The 18,886-nt window shown below is 40.0% G+C and overlaps 1 protein-coding gene across 2 annotated transcripts in view; it reads left to right on the top strand.

Annotated features, from left to right (window-relative positions):
- Positions 1-451: 451 nt before the first annotated feature.
- The window catches only part of LOC115200129 (glycerol-3-phosphate acyltransferase 4), a 38,384-nt gene continuing 19,949 nt past the window's right edge, over positions 452-18,886 (top strand). The window contains exons 1-4 of one of the 2 annotated variants that reach the window (XM_029762894.1): positions 452-548; positions 1,915-2,545; positions 8,165-8,234; positions 8,335-8,635. In XM_029762894.1, the coding sequence (XP_029618754.1) occupies positions 2,372-2,545; positions 8,165-8,234; positions 8,335-8,635 (545 nt within the window). In that variant the 5' untranslated portion in view covers positions 452-548; positions 1,915-2,371. Of the gene's footprint in view, positions 549-1,914; positions 2,546-6,979; positions 7,014-8,164; positions 8,235-8,334; positions 8,636-18,886 lie in introns of those variants that run through there. The other variant, XM_029762895.1, reaches the window with a different exon arrangement.

Below are 18,886 nucleotides of genomic sequence, written 5' to 3'. Positions count from 1 at the left end.
TGCTTTGTTTGTAAATTATGTCTGAGTGTTGAAAGATGACCCTGGCTATCTGTAAATTAAAACAACAAGAAAATCGTGTCGTCTGGTTTGCTTAATATAAGACATTTGAAATGATTTATACTTTTACTAGCTCCTCCACTTTGCTCTGACTCCAGGTCTCCAGCAGTTTTAGACTTTTACTCAAAAGTAGTATTTTACTGAGTGACTTACTTTTAATTGAGTCTTTTACTTTTACTCAAGTATGAAAATTGGGTACTTTTTCCACCACTGCATTTACCCAACTAAATCATATGTGTGATTGCACTCACTGGGCCTACTGTGAAATATTTTATATACATGTATTTTGTGTTCAGCATTAAGTAATGCGCCGGTGTTTCCACGTCCTACCACCAGATATCAGTTTAGAGACGAGGAAGAATTTTTTTGTTGTTGCTGAAAAACGAGACCACAAAACCGACGAGATTCTCGCAGGAACATCTGATGCGCACCATCATCACCTTACGTCTATGCCGCTGTCCGTTGGCCACGGGTGGAGACAACAATGTGAGGTGAGTACATTAATGTAGCTATCTACCCACGTTTCAGGAAATTGTATCTCATCTTCCGTGATAGAAAGCTAACGTAGCACAACAAAATCGACTGCTTGATATTGTTTGTGAATAGATGGTGTACAGCGTCAATGGTTACCACAGCCACAAAGTGATCACGTCTAAACCCCGCCTATTTATACAATTTTCTTAATGTGATTTTTTTTAACCTAACCACACTGCTAACCTTATGCATAGTCTTAAATTAAGACACAAGCAAAGTTTCGTTTAATGAATTTGTACGATATAGCTTGCCAATTTTTACTTTGTGGGTGTGGTAAATAGTGACAGAGTATAGCAGGTTAGAACTACGAGCATTTTAGCTAACCATAACCCCTTTATTAACCTTCACCTAATTATCCTAAACTGCTATGTTACTTCTAAACTGATGTGTAATTTCTAAATGGCTAAGAAAGTCACTTCTGGTCGTAGCTGCATTCCACCTAGTCCGAGTACTCATAATACTAGCCTAGCTAGCTTGCCATAGAATAGCCGACGCAACTCTATGATTTAATTAAGAATAGCCCACAATTAATGTGTAAATGCAGGCTATTTGGCTGCTGAAATCCAGTCCGCCCACACCGGTGGCTGCTCAACTCCGTCGTAATTTGTTGAGTTGCTCAACTCCATTGTAATTCGTGGAGTTTAGTTTAATTGGCTAGCCTAAAAGTGTGATACGGATTGGATGCATGAATCGTGACACATTATTAGCTAGAATCCGTGTAATTTCTCCCTTTCTGGTCTGCTGTGTTAAATTATTGCAACGGTCACAAAATGTACGTACATACTTTTCTCGATTCTTATACTGTGCAATAACAAGCCCCTCACCAAAATGTTATCAGCCAGCCAGCTAACGTTACATAGCTAACTAGCCGGCTTCGGATGTTATAATAACATGTCGTGACTGGAGCGAGGAGTGATGTTTAGTGGAAATAGTAACTTTAAAAAAAAAAATATATATATATATATATATATATATATATATATAGTGGCATTAGTAATTGCAAAAACTTGTAACTGGCTACAAAGAACTAACGTTAGCTAATTAATGTTACGAAGAACAGACTTGGCTGGCCTGACCATCCTAACATTTGAGTCATCATAATCTGAAGGAGAGAGACGCCACGCTAGCATCGTGGTCGTGTCCATCATGCGCACTTAATTTTAATTTACATGATTTGCGTTAAGCTTAATATTGGTTGATTCTGATACTTCCCAAGTGGGACACACATTTCTACAACGAGTTAGCAAGTCGGAAATCTCCGAATTTCCTAGTGTCGACCAGCACTTAGGCCTAACCTTGTGTTTTTGTTTACATCTCTTTCAGGTACATGTGATACTCAACTAAACAGTTGCAACTTTTGGATTCTTTCAATGCACAATATTCTCAAACCCTTTCAGGGTCCTTAAAAAATGTTTGGTAGTAGTGGAATCTTAATTTTGAGTTAAACACAAATTCATTGTAGACCAACGCCCCACAATAAATTTGAATGATAAGAAGCTAAATAAAACAACTGAACTGATAGACTGGAAGGCCCAGTTGCTATAACATATCTATAAAGCTGGGAGACAGCAGCAAGATGCTGTCCTCTACAGACATTGATTCACTGACCAGTGTGAGGAGGAATCTGGTCCCTCAGATGTCTTAATGAAGGCACTGCTCTGGCTGAGAACTGAGACTGAGTCCTAAAAGACGGACAAGTGCGGCACTGTCGCTTCCTGCTGTTGGGTAGCCTTTATAGTCTGGGTAGTAGGATCTCCCCATTGCCCCCTAAAGCCTCGAGATGGGTCCATTCTTAGACTTCAACCCCTTTGATAACCTGCTGTGCATTCTCTTGGGCATCTCCTTCACTGTGTGGTTCACCCTACTGCTCGTCTTCATCATTGTGCCTGCCATCTTTGGAGTGTCCTTTGGAATTCGCCGGCTCTACATGAAAACCTTACTGAAGATCTTTGAGGTGAGTGGGAACCACTTGACTGTTTTCAGGGGTTCACAGATCTTATCAGTTTGTGGTCAGATAAGACATCACATCAGACATTTGCACATGCATGATTAATTTGAATGATCAAGAATAGATGGTAGGCATATATGTCACACAACATTTATTACTGACGTAGACTTGAGAGGAGTGCATGGATTATACTCACTGTGTGCAGTGATGTGGCACTTCCTTGTTTGACAGTGCGCCTGACCCAAACTGGGATTTAGCAATGGGAATTTATTTTAGTGTAGGTCATGTGCACCTCCCCACCTTCAATCCCTCACCTCTGACATCAACTCTCTATTGTGTGAGTTCAGTTCAGGTCCATATTTACACTGCTTCATTTGCTTCACATGAAGTCACGACAAACACCTTTGTTGTCACAGAGAGGCTGAAGCATGTAATATAAGATGGGTATAATGAGTGTGTAATAGCAATAGCACACAAGCATAAAGTTAGCACCACTCTAATCAATGACTCAACAATATAATGGGTCACTGCCAAGAGAGTCATTAAAAACTTTGCTGGCTGGTGACTATAAGTCAATTGTTAGTGGTACTCTTCACAACTCTGGCTTCACAGTGACCTTTTATCACTAGTACCCAGACAGCCGCACATTCAGTGGTTGGTGGGTGGAGATTACATGATGGCCAGGGGCCCTGCCTCCCCCTCATTATGTAACTATGGAGAGACCAGAGAGAGCGGTACAGACCTGGGTACTAAAAGTCTTCATCTGGCTACATGTTTATGGTATGAACATGACTTTGTGGGATCTGTGCTTCTGACCCTACATTATCAACATTCACTTTCTTGTTTAGCCTGCTGATGGGATCAAGTGTCTCTCAATATGATTAATCAAAAGTTTCAATGGTTGTTGGGAGTTAGCCTAGCTGTCTGTTCACCTCTCACTAGTGAGATGAAACCAGAGAAGGTTATCTCATTCTGTCATCCTCTGCTTTATGTGCTGACAGTAAGCCTGTAAGCAGTTTCCAGTCAACCCCTTTGAGAGAAAGTTCTAGTGGCAGAAATAAATGGGCTGGAGGAAGATGGCTGGAGATATGAGAGGTTTCTCAGCTCGCAGTAGTGCCAAGCCTAGTTTACCAGCATTTTTATGAGAGAAGTAAGCTTACAGGCTGATCACACTGCTCGCGTCGCAAAATACATTTAGGAATCTATGTTATTCAATTATTGCACCCACACTGCTCGCGCGTGTCAACGAGTGTCTGCGTTGCCAAGGGCTAAAATTGAAGTCATTCCTATTTCTGACGCAGATCGCGCTGCAAGTCCTGCCTCTCCCATCTCCTCATTGGTTTATAGAAGCAGGTACCCACGTGCCATCTCCTCATTGGTTATACCCACGTGGGTGATTGAAAGACGAACTGTGTTGCCGGTCGGTGTAGTAATACTATGAAAGTTTAGATGCCAATCACCATATAAGTTCAAAGATGAAAAAGCCTGGAGGGAGAGACGACTAGAAACGATTCGGTTGACCGTTTTATGTGTGGATTAATTGTCGGAGTAGAGGACCTTGTGCATTTCAGGTAAAATAACAACTCAATGTTTATATCCCAGGACAAATTAGCTAGCAAGTGCAAGCTAACTAGCTAAATTGCTATAAATGTTTATTGCTTTTAGACCTGTCCCCAAATTAATGTCATTGGTTCAGAGTTTGTTTTGATATTTTAACCTGTGTGTCGTGATCGCATTTGGTGTAGGGGGGACAAAATAAATGTATGCACGATGGCGCACGCGCGCAGCCGGTTTGGGTTCCGGGTAAAGATAGGTGATTGGTAGTATGACCGATTATTTTCCTTCTTGGTTTGTGCGAAGACAGATCTTGGTATTGCTTGGATGAGTCAAGTCTCCAACATGAAAATCACGTCCTTTGCTGCTGGTAACTTATGTCACGAATGTAACCCCATAACATTGATATGTATGAGCTGGGCTATGGGAATTGTCTTGCTATTTAGGGTATGAACCTGAACTTTCTCTTCATGGTTAGTACACCAGATCTCATGCAGAGAAGGTCAGTCTCACAAGGAACACCTGCTGGCTTTTATACAAGATTGGTGACAAAGCACTTTCTGTTCAACAATATTGCATCAACTGCAGTGTAAGAGAATGAGAGAAAGAACAAAGAGGTCCCCGTAACTCCTCTGTCTAGGCTATGAAGTGAGTGTAGAGGTATCACACACCAACTCTTTTTTTTTTGGTTAGTATTATGTAATCCTGTGCTACCACACCCCTTTGTCCTAAGCCATGTGCTGGCCTTGATTTGCCCTGTTCCAGTTCAGACTCAACAGGATTGCTATGTTCGTCATCTACTAGCCTAAACCAAAGCAAACACATTTGTGTCCCTATAAGCTGCACTTTAGTCTTATGATTCACATGTCATGGTATTGTCATGTCAGTAAGTATTTTGTTGCGGCCAAACAACTGTAAAATCTCCCCTCGGTGAGCAGTGTTATCCTTTCAAAAGGTGGGATGGTCAATTTCAGTTTCTAAAGAGAACTGTGTCCTTCGTCCTGTGGTGTTGTTGACATTGGCCTGGCACCGCTTAGTAGCAAAGATGCTTTGCCTCTTACCATGTTGTTGTGATCCTGTCCACAAGTGGTCAGTCTCGTAAATGTCCAGTTTTCCTGTCCTGTCAGAGGAATGTTGTGAAGTTGATCAGGTGAACCTTAACTGCTGTCAAGGCCTGTTGCCTAGTAAGCCTTTTAGAATGTGAACACAGTCTATACATTTTTATTTTTTAGCTTGGGGCCCTGAGCTACTTCTATTAGCCATTTGGCTCACATAACTGTATTGGAGTGTCATGTATGTGTAAGATAGATGCTTGAGCAGATTGGAATGTTCTGGCAGCAGAATTCTGCTGCTCTTCGCCCTGTCTGAACATCAGGATCCTATAAAGATGTGATGTGTTGTGTGAACTTGCACCCAGCTCAGTGCCTGAGGTTGGAGTAAAAGTTTGAGAACAGCCGATCCCCCTCCCACTTCCTCCTATCCTCCCTGCTCTGCCTGTTGTTGCTAAGGTATGGGCAACACTCCATTTCCAGCCTCATACTTTAGTGTTTGTCTAGGTGTGCAGATACATTATGGACATCTGCACTTCATACAGCTTATGTGAGCATGTCCTTTTAGGCCTACATAAAACGGACAATTACTATGTGAATGCATTTAATAAAAAAATAGAGAAAACAAATCATTCTAATGATTTCCATGGGGACAGACTCCCCTCATAATCGCTAGCTGCCCTGGAATAGTAACATCAAACTAATAGCAAAATACCTTATCAACCTAGTAGAATTAACTGCTTTATGTTATACTGTGTTTCAGTGTTGTGCAATATTGGCCTATTGGAAATGGCACTTGTTGATAACATGTCTGTAATTTACTTAATGTCTTTATGAACTCAAGTGTTGTAGATAAAAGATAATGGACATATCAATGTAGGCCTATCTGTAATTGTATTATCTAACCTATCAAACTGCCACATAATTCCCGTAATAAAGCGTGAAGCTGTTTTGGTCATTTTATGTGAAATAAAGTAAAAATGGAAAGTCTATTATTTAGATTTTTATTATTGTCTGAATGAGGTTGAGGCAGAATGTTTCTCTAGGAAGTAAAGGGCTAACACCTGCAGGATCTTTTCTGGATCAAAAAGGGGCTTATGTGGTCGTGGCAGGGGGTGTGGAAATTGTTGCTGTGTAAATGCTTTTTTCATTTTTTTGGCGGTGTAGAGAAATGTGTTAATTTCCTGCTATTCAAAACATTTCTCTATGGAGCTGAGACATTTAGCAATTTTTAAGGTAATTTCCTGCAATTGTACATGTTCTGTCATGGAGCTCAGAGAGAATGTTGCCATTTTTAAAGCTAATTTCCTGAAATTCAAGGCATTTTTGCCTTGGGTAATGCTGTTCTTTTGCTCAAACTTAACAAAATCAATACTGCTGAATTCATTGTTTTTGGAATTTTCCAATATTATATACAGTACCAGTCAAAAGTTGACACACCAACTCATTCAAGGGTTTTTCTTTATTTTTACTATTTTCTACATTTGTATAATAATAGTGAAGACATCCAAACTATGAAATAACACACATGGAATCACCTAGTAAGCAAAAAAGTGTTAAACAAATCAAAATATTTGAGATTCTTCAAAGTGGCCACCCATTGCCTTGATGGCAGCTTTGTACACTCTTCACATTCTCTCAATCAGCTTCATGAGGTAGTCACCTGGAATGCATTTCAATTAACAGGTGTGCCTTGTTAATTAGGATTTTTTTCCCTTAACGCGTTTGAGCCAATCAGTTGTTTTGTGACAAAATAGGGTTGGTATACAGAAGAGAGCCCTATTTGGTAAAAGACCAAGTCCATATTATGGCAAGAACAGCTCAAATAAGCAAAGAGAAACAACAGTCCATCATTACTTTAAGACATGAAGGTCAGTCAATCTGGAAAATGTCAAGAACTTTGAATGTTTCTTCAAGTGCAGTTGCAAAAACCATCAAGTGCTATAATGAAACTGGCTCTCATGAGGACCACCTCAGGAAAGGAAGACCAAGAGTTACCGCTTCTGCAGAGGATAAGTTCATTAGTTACCAGCCTCAAATTGCAGCACAAATAAATGCTTCAGAGTTCAAGTAACAGACACATCTCAACATCAACTGTTCAGAGGAGACCGCATGAATCAGGCCTTCATGGTCTAATTGCTACAAAGAAACCACTACTAAAGGACACCAATAAGAAGAAGACTTGCTTGGGCCAAGAAACACGAACAATGGACCTTAGGCCTGACGTTTCCAAATTTGAGATTTTTGGTTCCAACAGCTGTGTTTTTGTGAGATGCAGAGTTCGTGAACGGAGGATCTCTGCATGTGTGGTTCCCACACATGCATGGAGGTGTGATTGTGGGGGGGTGCTTTGCTGGTGACACTGCCTGCTATTTTTATTTAGAATTCAAGGCACACTTAACAAGCATGGCTACCACCGCATTCTACAGTGATACGCCATTCCATCTGGTTTGCGCTCAGTCCCACTATCATTTGTTTTTCAACAGGACAATGACCCAACACACCTCCAGGCTGTGTAAGGGCTATTTGACCAAGAAGGAGAGTGCTGCATCAGTTGACTTGGCCTCCACAATCACCTGACCTCAACCCAATTGAGAGGGTTTGGGATGAGTTGGACCGCAGAGTGAAGGAGAAGCAGCCAACAAGTGCTCAGCATTTGTGGGAACTCCCTCAAGACTGTTGGAAAAGCATTCCAGGTGAAGCTGGTTGAGAGAATGCAAGGAGTGCAAAGCTGTCAAGGCAAAAGATGACTACTTTGAAGAATCTCAAATATTTTGATTTGTTCAACACTTTTTGGGTTACTGCATGATTCCATATGTGTTGTTTCATAGTTTTGATGTCTTCACTATTATTCTACAATGTAAAAAAAATCCTTGAATGAGTATGTGTCCAGACTTTTGACTGGTAGTGTATATACTTTTAACTACAGTTTGGACTTAGGCAACCCAAAAAAAACACTTAGGTGGCCCGCCGAAGGATTTCAATGACAGAAAAATCCCTGACCTGTCTACTTTTCTTGTAGTGGGCCACGCATAGAATTGAAAGAGGAGCCAAGGACAACAACCATCTCTTGTACAAGCCCTACTCGAATGGTGAGTGATAGGCTGTGTGTTTTGAGTGTGTTCTGTGTTGTTGATGAGTTTCTGGTTTATAGGTGTTAAACATTTCCCATGTCTCCCTGGGGCATTGCAGCCATCATTGCCAAGGAGCCCACCTCCCTGGAGGAGGAGATTAATGAGATCCGACGCCGCGGCAGTAACCGGGACCTGGACTCCGCTTCTGAGTTTGAGATGTCTGACATCTTCTACTTCTGCCGGCGAGGAGTGGAGAGCATCATGGACGACGAGGTGACCAAGAGGTTTTCTGCTGAGGAGCTGGAGTCATGGAACCTGCTGACCCGTAGCAACTATAACTTCCAGCACATCAGCCTGAGGCTGACGGTCCTGTGGGGGCTGGGGGTGGTGATCCGCTACGGCTTCCTGCTGCCTCTCAGGTAAGACAGGGTCAAGGTTAGCTCAAGGGATCAGATGGGGCGCTGGTTGGTTCAATAATAGTACTCTCTGTTTTCTGACGTGGAAATAAAGATGTTTGACAGGCTAACATCAGAAACACTTCTCCATGTTTCTTCCTGAGAACATATAAACAAACAAACATTTGGCCATAGGCAGGGCTCTAACTAATAAAAGTAAGGAACACAACATAGAACTTAAGAACACCAGCATTTTTATCGATTGAGCTATACAGTAACCTATATTGTATGGTGTTCACCCATAAAATTAATAATTCTTTCAAGGTTTATAAAAATGTCCATTAAATAGGTAACTGCGTCAGGAAAAACAATAGTCCAAACCCCATGTCTCTATACAGTACATTCGGAAAGTATTCAGACCCTTTGCTATTAGACTTGACATTTTGCTCAGGTGCATCCTGTTTCCATTGATCATCCTTGAGATGTTTCTACAACTTGATTTGGAGTCCACCTATGGTAAATTCAATTGATTGGACATGATTTGGAAAGTCACACACCTGTCTATATAAGGTCCCACATTTGACAGTGCATGTCAAAGCAAAAACCAAGCTATGAGATCCAAGAAATTATCCGTAGAGCTCCAAGACAGGATTATGTTGAGAAACAGATCTGGGGAAGGGTAGCAAAAACTTCCTGCAGCGTTGAAGGTCCCCACGAACACAGTGGCCTCCATCATTCTTGAATGGAAGAAGTCTTGGTGGTTCCCAACTCTTCCTAGCGCAGGCTGCCCAGCCAAACTGAGCAATTGGGGGTCAGGGAGGTGACCAAGAACCCGATGGTCACTCTGACAAAGCTCCAGAGTTCCTCTATGGAGACGGTTGTCCTTCTGGAAGGTTCTCCCATCTCTGCAGCGCTTCACCGATCAGGCCTTTATAGTAGAGTGGCTAGACGGAAGCCGCTCCTCAGTAAAAGGCACATGACAGCCCGCTTGGAGTTTGACAAAAGGCACCTAAAGGACTCTGACCATGAAAAACAAGATTCTCTGGTCTGACGAAACCAAGATTGAACTCTTTGGCCTAAATGCCAAGCATGATGTCTGGAGTAGAGGTCGACCGATTATGATTTTTCAACGCCGATACCGATTATCAGAGGACCCAGAAAAGCCGATACCGATTAATCAGCCGTTTAAAAAAAAATGTATTTGTTATTTTTATTATTTTTATTTATTTTTTATTAATATTTTATTTTTATTATTATTATTTTGTTTTTTTAAAATACATTTATTTATTTTTTCTCGTTCATTTTTATTGTTTTTATTATTATGTTTTAATTTATTTTTAATATTTATTTCATTATTATAAATATTTTTCTTTTTCCTTTGTATTATTTTTCATTTTATATATATTTCTTTTTATTATTATAAAAAAATGTATTTTTTATAATTTTTTTTTTAATATTTTTTTTTTATTAGTCTTATTTATTTTATTTTTTTGTAATAATGACAATTACAACAATACTGAGTTAACACTTATTTTAACTTAATACATCAATAAAATCAATTTAGCCTCAAATAAATAATGAAACATGTTCAATTTGGTTTAAATAATGCAAAAACAAAGTGTTGGCACATATTGCACTTTTACTTTCTTCTCCATGTAAGAAAGTTAACGTTTAAGTAAATATGAAAGCTGGTGGTTCCTTTTAACATGAGTCTTCAATATTCCCAGGTAAGAAGTTTCGGGTTAGTTATTATAGGAATTATAGGACTATTTCTCTCTATACGATTTCTATTTCATATACCTTTGACTATTGGATGTTCTTATAGGCACTTTAGTATTGCCAGTGTAACAGTATAGCTTCCTTCCCTCTCCTCGCTCCTACCTGGGCTCGAACCAGGAACACATCGACAACAGCCACCCTCGAAGCAGCGTTACCCATGCAGAGCAAGGGGAACAACTACTCCAAGTCTCAGAGCAAGTGAAGTTTGAAATGCTATTAGCGCGCACCCGCTAACTAGCTAGCCATTTCACATCGGTTACACCAGCCTAATCTTGGGATTGATAGGTTTGAAGTCATAAACAGCGCAATGCTTGAAGCACAGCGAAGAGCTGCTGGCAAAACGCATGAAAGTGCTGTTTGAATGAATGCTTACGAGCCTGCTGCTGCCTACCACCGCTCAGTCAGACTGCTCTATCAAATCATACACTTCAAATCAAATTTATTTATATAGCCCTTCGTACATCAGCTGAAATCTCAAAGTGCTGTACAGAAACCCAGCCTAAAACCCCAAACAGCAAGCAATGCATGTGAAAGAAGCACGGTGGCTGGGAAAAACTCCCTAGGAAAAACTCCTGAGAAACAACACACAGAAATACGAGCCTTTGGTCATTAATATGGTCGAATCTGGAAACTATCATCTCAAAAACAAAACGTTTTTCCTTTCAGTGAAATACGGAACCGTTCTGTATTTTATCTAATGGGTGGCATCCCTAAGTCTAAATATTCCTGTTACATTGCACAACCTTCAATGTTATGTCATAATTATGTAAAATTCTGGCAAATTAGTTCGTAACGAGCCAGGCTGCCAAAACTGCATATACCCTGACTCTGCGTGCAATGAATGCAAGAGAAATGACACAATTTCACCTGGTTAATATTGCCTGCTAACCTGGATTTCTTTTAGCGAAATATGCAGGTTTAAAAATATATACTTCTGTGTATTGATTTTAAGAAAGGCCTTGATGTTTATGGTTGGGTACAGTCGTGCAACGATTCTGCTTTTTTCGCAAATGCGCTTTTGTTAAATCATCCCCCGTTTGGCGAAGTCGGCTGTGTTTGTTAGGAAAAAATAGTCTTCTCAGTTCGCAACGAGCCAGGCGGCCCAAACTGCTGCATATACCCTGACTCTGTTGCAGGAGAAGTGACACATTTTCCCTAGTTAAAATACATTCATGTTAGCAGGCAATATTAACTAAATATGCAGGTTTAAAAATATATACTTGTGTATTGATTTTAAGAAAGGCATTGATGTTTATGGTTAGGTACACGTTGGAGCAACGTGTACCTTAGCGATTATATGCAACGCAGGACAGGCTAGATAAACTAGTAATATCATCAACCATGTGTAGTTTACTAGTGATTATGATTGATTGATTGTTTTTTATAAGTTTAATGCTAGCTAGCAACTTACCTTGGCTTCTTACTGCATTCGCGTAACAGGCAGGCTCCTCGTGGAGTGCAATGTAAAGCAGGTGGTTAGAGCGTTGGACTAGTTAACCGTAAGGTTGCAAGATTGAATCCCCGAGCTGACAAGGTAAAAATCTGTCGTTCTGCCCCTGAACAAGGCAGTTAACCCACCGTTCCTAGGCCGTCATTGAAAATAAGAATGTGTTCTTAACTGACTTGCCTAGTTAAATAAAGGTGTAAAAAAAAAAAAAACGCCATCCAAAAATACCTATTTTCCCGATTGTTATGAAAACTTGAAATCGGCCCTAATTAATCGGCCGACCTCTTGTCTGGAGGAAACCTTGCACCATCCCTACGACCATCCCTACGGTGAAGCATGGTGGTTGCAGCATCATGCTGTGTGGATGTTTTTCAGAGGCAGGAACTGGGAAACTACTCAGGATCAAGGGAAAGATGAACGGAGCAAAGTACAGACATCCTTGATGAAAACCTGTTCCAGAGCTGGGACCTCAGACTGGGGTGACGGTTCACCTTCCAACAGGAGAACAACCCTAAGCAAACAGCCAAGACAACGCTTGAGTGGCTTCAGGATAAGTCACTGAATGTCCTTAAGTGGTCCAGCCAGAGCCCGGACTTGAACCCGATCAAACATCTCTGGAGAGACCTGAAAATAGCTGTGCAGCGACGCTCCCCTTCCAACCTGACAGAGCTTGAGAGGATCTGCAGAGAAGAATGGGAGAAACTCTCCAAATACAGGTGTGCCAAGCTTGTAGCATCATACCCAAGAAGATTCAAGGCTGTAATCGCTGCCAAAGGTGCTTCAACAAAGTACTGGGTAAAGGGTCTGAATACTTATGTAAATGTGATATTAGTCTTTTTTTTTAATGTTTTATACATTTGCTAAAATTTCTAAAACCGTTTTTGCTTTGTCATTGAGGTTTTTGTGTTATTTTTTATTTAAAAAAAAATCAATTTTAGAATAAGGCTTTAACCTAACAAAATGTGGAAGAAGTCAAGGAGTCCGAATACTTCCAAATGCACTGTATATGGTTCAAAAGTTAGACTATTTACTCTGAGAATTTAGCATTAACTTAACTCTGTGGCGCTGCTCCGTGACAACGGGACTGACTTTGAACATCAACTAGTGGCTGCTGGTTTGTGATTGACATGGGCTTTTTCTAAATGAAATCTGCGGAATGCAAAATAAGGACTAAATATATTTATTTACAAAGCTAACAGACTGAATTTCAATATCCACCCTCCGAAGACAGTGTTCCTGTTTTCATTGTGTATTTCTGATTCTTTCCCTTTAAATCGCGTTAGAAACTCTCAATGAATATTGAAAGCTAAGGATCTGGACATGAAAATGACAAGGGTATGAAGTTGATTTTGATTGGTCCAACCATCGGTAACGCATCCAAATGCTGGATAAACAGTAAAAAATTCTCTGCAAATTTCTTTCATTGTGGCTGAGCTTTCGGTCAGTGGACCTTCATCAGAGCACCTCCCAAAGCAAAATATGGAAGAGATACAACCAAGAGCAACGGAAGTCTAAACTAGCAACGGTCAAAGCAATTTACATTTCTTATTTCATCAACACTGTCAAGTACAAGTATATTAAAGTTACAATATTGTAGAGAACAATGATTTTAATTTCTTGATTTATAAAGACAGGGAAAAGAGAACTCTGTTTTGAGATTAATTTCATAGCATCTTCGGGAATTGCCCCTTTCTCTACATTCTAGAGATTTGAGTGAACGTACAGTACCAGTCAAAAGTTCTACAAACCAAATCGTCCCACCTACTCAACAGCCAGTGGAATCCCGTGGCGCGTTATTCAAATACCTTAGAAATGCTATTACTTAAATTTCTCAAAAGTATGACTATTTTACACCATTTTAAAGACAAGACTCTCGTTAATCTAACCACACTGTCCGATTTCAAAAAGGCTTTACAACGAAAGCAAAACATTAGATTATGTCAGCAGAGTACCCAGCCAGAAATAATCAGACACCCGTTTTTCAAGCTAGCATATAATGTCACATAAACCCAAACCACAGCTAAATGCAGCACTAACCTTTGATCTTCATCAGATGACAATCCTAGGACATTATGTTATACAATACATGCATGTTTTGTTCAATCAAGTTCATATTTATATAAAAAAACAGCTTTTTACATTAGCATGTGACGTTCAGAACTAGCATACCCACCGCAAACTTCCGGTGAATTTACTAAATTACTCACGATAAACGTTCACAAAAAGCATAACAATTATTTTAAGAATTATAGATACAGAACTCCTTCATGCAATCGCTTTGTCCGATTTTTAAAATAGCTTTTCGGTGAAAGCACATTTTGCAATGTTCTGAGTAGATAGCCCAGCCATCACGGGCTAGCTATTTAGACACCCACCAAGTTTAGCCCCCACTAAAGTCTGATTTACTATAAGAAAAATTGGATTACCTTTGCTGTTCTTCGTCAGAATGCACTCCCAGGACTTCTACTTCAATAACAAATGTTGGTTTGGTTCAAAATAATCCATAGTTATGTTCAAATATCCTCTGTTTTGTTCGTGCGTTCAAGACACTATCCGAAGGGTGACGCGCCCGACGCGTTTCGTGACAAAAAAATTCTAAATATTCCATTACCGTACTTCGAAGCATGTCAACCGCTGTTTAAAATGCTATTTTTCTCGTAAAAAAGCGATAATATTCCGACCGGGAAACCCTGTTTACGTTCAAAGACAGAGAAAATAAAAACATGGTGTCGCCTCGTGCACGCGCCTCAGTCTCATTGTCCTCTGATCGACCACCATCCAAATGCGCTAATGTTTTTCAGCCAGGGCCTGCAAAGACATCATTCAGCGGTTTGCCGCCTTCTGAGAGCCTATGGGAGCCGTAGGAAGTGTCACGTTACAGCAGAGATACTCAGTTTTCAATAAAGAGAGTGTAGAAGCCCAATAAATGGTCAGACGGCACTTCCTGTAAGGAATCTTCTCAGGTTTTTGCCTGCCATATGAGTTCTGTTATACTCAGACACCATTCAAACAGTTTTAGAAACTTTAGGGTGTTTTCTATCCAAAGCCAATAATTATATGCATATTCTAGTTTCTGGGCAGTAGTAGATTAAATCGGGTACGTTTTTTTATCCGGCCGTGCAAATACTGCCCCCTAGCCATAACAGGTTAACAACACTATCAACAAGGCAGGTCTTAAAGGCACTAGTTTTATTGCATCTTGACTACTGTTAAGTCATATGGTCAGGTGCCACAAAAAAGGACTTAGGAAAATTACAATTGGCTCAGAACAGGGCAGCACGGCTGGCCCTTGGATGTACACAGAAAGCTAATATTAATAATATGCATGTCAATCTCTCCTGGCTGAAAGTGGAGGAGAGATTGACCTCATCACTATTTTTATTTATGAGAGTTATTGACATGTTGAATGCACCAAGCTGTCTAAACTGCTGGCACACAGCTCGGACACCCATGTATACTAGAGGTCGACCGATTTTTAGAGACGATTTTCAAGTTTTCATAATCGCTAATCAGCATTTTTGGACGCCGATTATGGCAGATTACATTGCAATCCACAAGGAGACTGCGTGGCAGGCTGACCACCTGTTATGTGAGTGCAGCAAGGAGCCAATGTAAGTTGCTAGCTAGCATTAAAAGTATCTTATAAAACAACAATCAATCTTAACAAGTGATTATGGTAACTACACATGGTTGACGATATTACTAGTTTAACTAGCTTGTCCTGCGTAGCGTTTAATCAATGTGGTGCCTGTTAATTTATCATTGAACCACAGCCTACTAAGCCAAACGGGTGATGATTTAACAAAAGCGCATTTGCGAATAAAGCATCATCCTTGCACCAATGTACCTAACCATAAACATCAAGCCTTTCTTAAAATCAATACACAAGTATATATTTTTTAAACCTGCATATTTATTTCAAGTAAATTCGTGTTAGCAGGCCATATTAACTAGGGAAATTGTGTCACTTCTCTTGCGTTCCAGTGCAAGCAGAGTCAGGGTATATGCAGCAGTTTGGGCCGCCTGGCTCGTTGTGAACTGTGTGAAGACCATTTCTTCCTAACAAAGACCATAATTAATTTGCCAGAAATTTACATAATTATGACATTAAAGGTTGTGCAATATAACAGCAATATTTAGACTTAGGTTTGCCACCCGTTCGATAATATACGGAACGGTTCCGTATTTCACTGAAAGAATAAACATTTTGTTTTCGAAATTATAGTTTCCGGATTTGACCATATTAATGACCTAAGGCTCGTATTTCTGTGTGTTATTATAATTAAGTCTATGATTTGATAGAGCAGTCTGACTGAGCGGTGGTAGGCAGCAGCAGGCTCATAAGCATTCATTCAAACAGCACTTTCCTGCATTTGCCTGCAGCTCTTTGCTGTGCTTCAAGTATTGCGCTGTTTATGACTTCGCCTATCAACTCCCGAGATTAGGCTGGCAATACTATAGTGCCTATAAGAACATCCATTTGTCAAAGGTATATGAAATACAAATGGTATAGAGAGAAATAGTCCTATAATAACTACAACCTAAAACTTCTTAGCTGGTGGTTTAATATTCCCAGTTATCATATGTTCTGAGCAAGGAACTTAAACGTTAGCTTTTTTACATGGCACATATTGCACTTTTACTTTCTTCTCCAACACTGTTTTTGCATTATTTAAACTAAATTGAGCATGTTTCATTATTTGAGACTAAATAGATTTTATTTGTATTATATTAAGTTAAAGTGTTCATTCAGTATTGTTGTAATTGTCATTATTACTTATACATACATACATACATACATACATACAGTTGAAGTTGGAAGTTTACATACACCTAGGTTGGAGTCATTAACTTGTTTTTCAACCACTCCACAAATTTCTTGTTAACAAACTCGTTTTTGCAAGTTGGTTAGGTTACTTTGTATGACAAGTAATTTTCCCAACAATTGTTTACACAGATTATTTCACTTATAATTCACTATCACAATTCCAGTGGGTCAGAAGTTGACATACACCTTCAAACTCAGTGCCTCTTTGCTTGACATCATGGGAAAATCAAAAGAAATCAGAAAACAATTGTAGACCTCCACAAGTCCGGTTCATCCTTGGGAGCAATTTCCAAACGCCTGAAGGTACCACGCTCATCTGTACAAACAATAGTACGCAAGTATAAACACCATGGGACCATGCAGCCATCACACTGCTCAGGAAGGAGACCTGTTCTGTCTCGTAGAGATGAATGTACTGTGGAGCGAAAAGTGCAAATCAATCCCAGAACAGCAAAGGACCTTGTGAAGATGCTGGAGGAAACGGGTACAGTAAAACGAGTCCTATATCGACGTAACCTGAAAGGCCGCTCAGCAAGAAAGAAGCCACTGCTCCAAAACTGCCATAAAAAAGCCAGACTACGGTTTGGAACTGTGCATGGGGACAAAGACCGTATTTTTTTGGAGAAGTGTCCTCTGGTCTGATGAAACAAAAATAGAACTGTTTGGCCATAATGACCATCGTTATGTTTGGAGGGAAAAGGGGAGGCTTGCAAGCTGAAGAACACCATCCGAACCGTGAAGCACGGGGGTGGCAGCATCATGTTGTGGGGGTGCTTTGCTGCAGGAGGGACTGGTGCACTTCACAAAATAGATGGCATCATGAGGGAGGACAATTATGTGGATATATTGAAGCAACATCTCAAGACATCAGTCAGGAAGTTAAAGCTTGGTCGCAAATGGGTCTTCCAAATGGACAATGACCCGAAGCATACTTCCAAAGTTGTGGCAAAATGGCTTAAGGACAACAAAGTCAAGGTATTGGAGTGGCCAACACAAAGCCCTGACCTCAATCCTATACAAAATTTGTGGGCTGAACTGAAAAATCCTGTGCGAGCAAGGAGGCCTACAAACCTGACTCAGTTACACCAGCTCTGTCAGGAGGAATGGGCCAAAATTCACCCAACTTATTGTGGGAAGCTTGTGGAAGGCTACCCAAAAAGTTTGACCCGAGTTTTACACAATTTTTAAAAGCAATGCTACCAAATACTAATTGAGTGTATGTAAACTTCTGACCCACTGGGAATGTGATGAGAAATAAAAGCTGAAATAAATAATCCTCTACTATTATTCTGACATTTCACATTCTTAAAATAAAGTGGTGATCCTAACTGACCTAAGACATTGAATTTTTATTTGGATTACATGTCAGGAGTTGTGAAACTGAGTTTAAATGTATTTGGCTAAGGTGTACATAAACTTCTGACTTCTACTGTAGTTAATTTAAGAACACTAGTGGTGAGTTCAGATTGTAAACTAATTTATTCTTAGCGGGGCAAGTAGGACCCTCTCCAATCAGACTTGAATTTACCTTTTCACACGTACCAACAAACGGGTGTGATCATTCTACAGTGGTCCCTGCAGCGTCTGTTCGAACCGGTGTGATTAGAACACTTATTTAGAACGTTCAGTTTCGATTGACGCAGCAGTCAGCGTTTTTGAGCTAGCCATACTGGTTTTTCAAACATTTTGCACAAACACAGTTCTTATAAAGTTATGTCCTTATTTTTGGAGGTCATGTTCAGACATTCACAGAAGTAGTAACAGTATACACAATCATCCAAACCAAAAAATGTAGGCTACATTAATCCTAGCGGTAACTGAGGAAAGATTGACATAACACAAGCGGTCATATTTAGAGAACTCTCGGCTGACAGAAACCCCAATATATAAATGATCTAATAGCAATTACTATTTGTAATTCATCACATCATGGGTGAGCGCAACATTGATCGAAGTAATTGAGTAAAATACTGTCTAGAAATTGAAAGTAATCCAACAAAGGGTGATAAGATGAGTTTGGTCAGTTTGCAGTATGCTTGTTGAAGGGGGTGTGTCGTCTACAATTATTCATTTCCATAAGTTTATTAGATAGGTGAGTGAACAATTCCTTCACCTTTATTATAACATCTTTGGTCTGAGACGTTTATGTGACACACAGAATGCATTGTATAGTCAACAAACATGGCGCCACACATAGCTGGCAAATAGCTTACCATTAGCT

Source organism: Salmo trutta, chromosome 9 (genome assembly GCF_901001165.1).
Source record: "Salmo trutta chromosome 9, fSalTru1.1, whole genome shotgun sequence".
Taxonomy (NCBI): domain Eukaryota; kingdom Metazoa; phylum Chordata; class Actinopteri; order Salmoniformes; family Salmonidae; genus Salmo; species Salmo trutta.
This window is presented reverse-complemented; position numbering and strand designations above follow the sequence as displayed.